Consider the following 2,013-nt stretch of genomic DNA (forward strand, 5'->3'; position numbering starts at 1 on the left):
CCCGGAGAAACAAGTACGTGTGGGGAGCTGGGCCTTGTTCTGCTGCAGGGCCTGGCGTGTGGGAGCAGCTCTGTGTGTGGGCTCGGGTGGGGATCTGTGCCCTGCCACAGGTCCCGGGTGGCGCTGTGCCAGCCTGCCACCCTGGGGGCTGAGCCCACACCTTGGTGGCAGAGCGCTGGTGTCAGGGGGGTGACATGCTGAGGGTGCAGGTGATGATTTCAAGCGACCAAAGCCTGAGAATTTGTGATTAGAACTGTTTCTGGCTACTGATGCACCCCAAGAAAGGCCTTTGAAAGTGCAGAAACAACATCTGCCAGCCTGCTGCTAACCACAGGGTCTCTCCTGCAGGCTGGACCATTATGCCATTATCAAGTTCCCTCTGACCACAGAGTCAGCGATGAAGAAGATCGAGGATAACAACACTCTGGTTTTCATCGTTGATGTCAAGGCAAACAAGCACCAGATCAAGCAGGCTGTGAAGAAGCTGTACGATATCGATGTGGCCAAGGTCAACACGTTGATTAGGTGAGAAGAGGCAGGAAGAGCAGGTCACTGGTGGGTGCAAGGTGCTTCAAGAACCCAGAGCAGCTTTTAGCAGAAGGGGGGGAACACGTGTGAGTTGCAGCAGGTGTGGGAGCTCTGGGGAGGGGCAGGGTTAAGCTCTGTGGCATTTTTGGTGTTAAGGGTTTTGAGAAACACAACTTGTGACCAAGCTCATCTTAATGGAGGTGGATAAACGTTGGCAGACGGGGGAGTCCTGTGCAAATGATGTGAATTTCTTAACCACTGAGTACAGTGATGTTTCCAAAGGAACCACTGATGCACGTGGGCGTGGTGGGAAGGGGGGAGTGGGTGGGAGGAGCTGTGTGCCCCCCTGCTGATGCCCCTGTCCCTCCCCAGGCCTGATGGGGAGAAGAAGGCTTACGTGCGGCTGGCCCCCGATTACGACGCGCTGGACGTTGCCAACAAGGTGAGAAGTCTTTGAAAGCTTTGTGCCCGGGTGTTGGTCCTGGTGCCACGTGAGGTGCTTCTTGTGCAGCGTCCTGGTAGTGAGATGGGATCCCAGTGTTCCAAAAGGGAGACCACATCGCCCAGCAAAATGGAATTCTGCTGGAAGATCCTGAGGTTGGGTGGGAAAAGAGAAAGAATTGCTGTTCTTCAGCCCCTCCAGGAGGGGACTACAAGAGCTCTGCAGTGTTAGCAGGGAGGGTGCAGAAACTGCCCTGCAGCTCCTGGGTGGGAACAGCGTTTGTCCCAGCAGCATTCTTGGCCAGTGGGGGCAGGGGAGATGGTGGCAGGGGCAGAGGCCTGCATGAAGGAAGGGCTTCTGCTGCACTGTTGCTTCAAGTGGCAGATAGCTCAGTCCTCGAGGTGCTTGAGGGAGGCAGGAGGCAGGGGTGCCACAAACTGCAGTGGGGGAACATGGCTTCACACAAGGGTCACTGCAGAGTGAATGTGTAGAGCAATTGTGTGAGGCACTTGGGCAGGTCTGGGAGCAAGAAGCCCATCCTGGCAGAACAGGCACCCTGGGGAGATGCAGCTGAGGCAGCAGTGTCAGTGGTGGAGGCTCTGCTGCTGTTATGTCTGTTTTACTGTGCTTTGCTTCTTTCCAGATTGGAATCATCTAAACTGCATCTGCCGAGGACTGTACAGACAGGATAATAAACCCTGTGACACCACTGAGGGGCTCTTGTGTTCTGTGACAGCAAAGCCTGTGGGAAAAAGTGCCCAGCCAGCTCTGGGGGCTGCGTTTCAGTGAAGGGGCTTCCTCCCTCCCTGGCGCTAGGTGGGCAGAGCTGAGAGGATGGCACAGGGGACATTGCTGTCCTGTCTGCAGTGTCTCCTGGACCTCCAGCCTCTTTGCTGCCAGGTAACAGGAGGTGACACTCCCCCACATCTCAGCTGTCAACATATTTACCCAAGGCCTCTGGTACCCTGCAGTTTGTTGCCCTGTGTAATGAGTGTTTGTGATCAGGGTGCTTGGTTCCCTATGTACCACAGGCTGCTGCGTGC

General features: G+C 55.8%; 1 protein-coding gene across 1 annotated transcript; it reads left to right on the top strand.

The window, feature by feature from the left end:
• Positions 1-348: 348 nt before the first annotated feature.
• RPL23A (ribosomal protein L23a) lies at positions 349-1,628 on the top strand (the record flags this gene model as incomplete). Its single annotated transcript, XM_008942904.1, has 3 exons — positions 349-525; positions 901-970; positions 1,614-1,628. Coding segments are annotated over 3 exons (262 nt in total), but the record flags the coding sequence as incomplete, so codon positions are not given.
• Between the last annotated feature and the right edge of the window lie 385 nt (positions 1,629-2,013).

Source organism: Merops nubicus, unplaced genomic scaffold (genome assembly GCF_000691845.1).
Source record: "Merops nubicus isolate BGI_N331 unplaced genomic scaffold, ASM69184v1 scaffold32110, whole genome shotgun sequence".
Taxonomy (NCBI): Eukaryota; Metazoa; Chordata; class Aves; order Coraciiformes; family Meropidae; genus Merops; species Merops nubicus.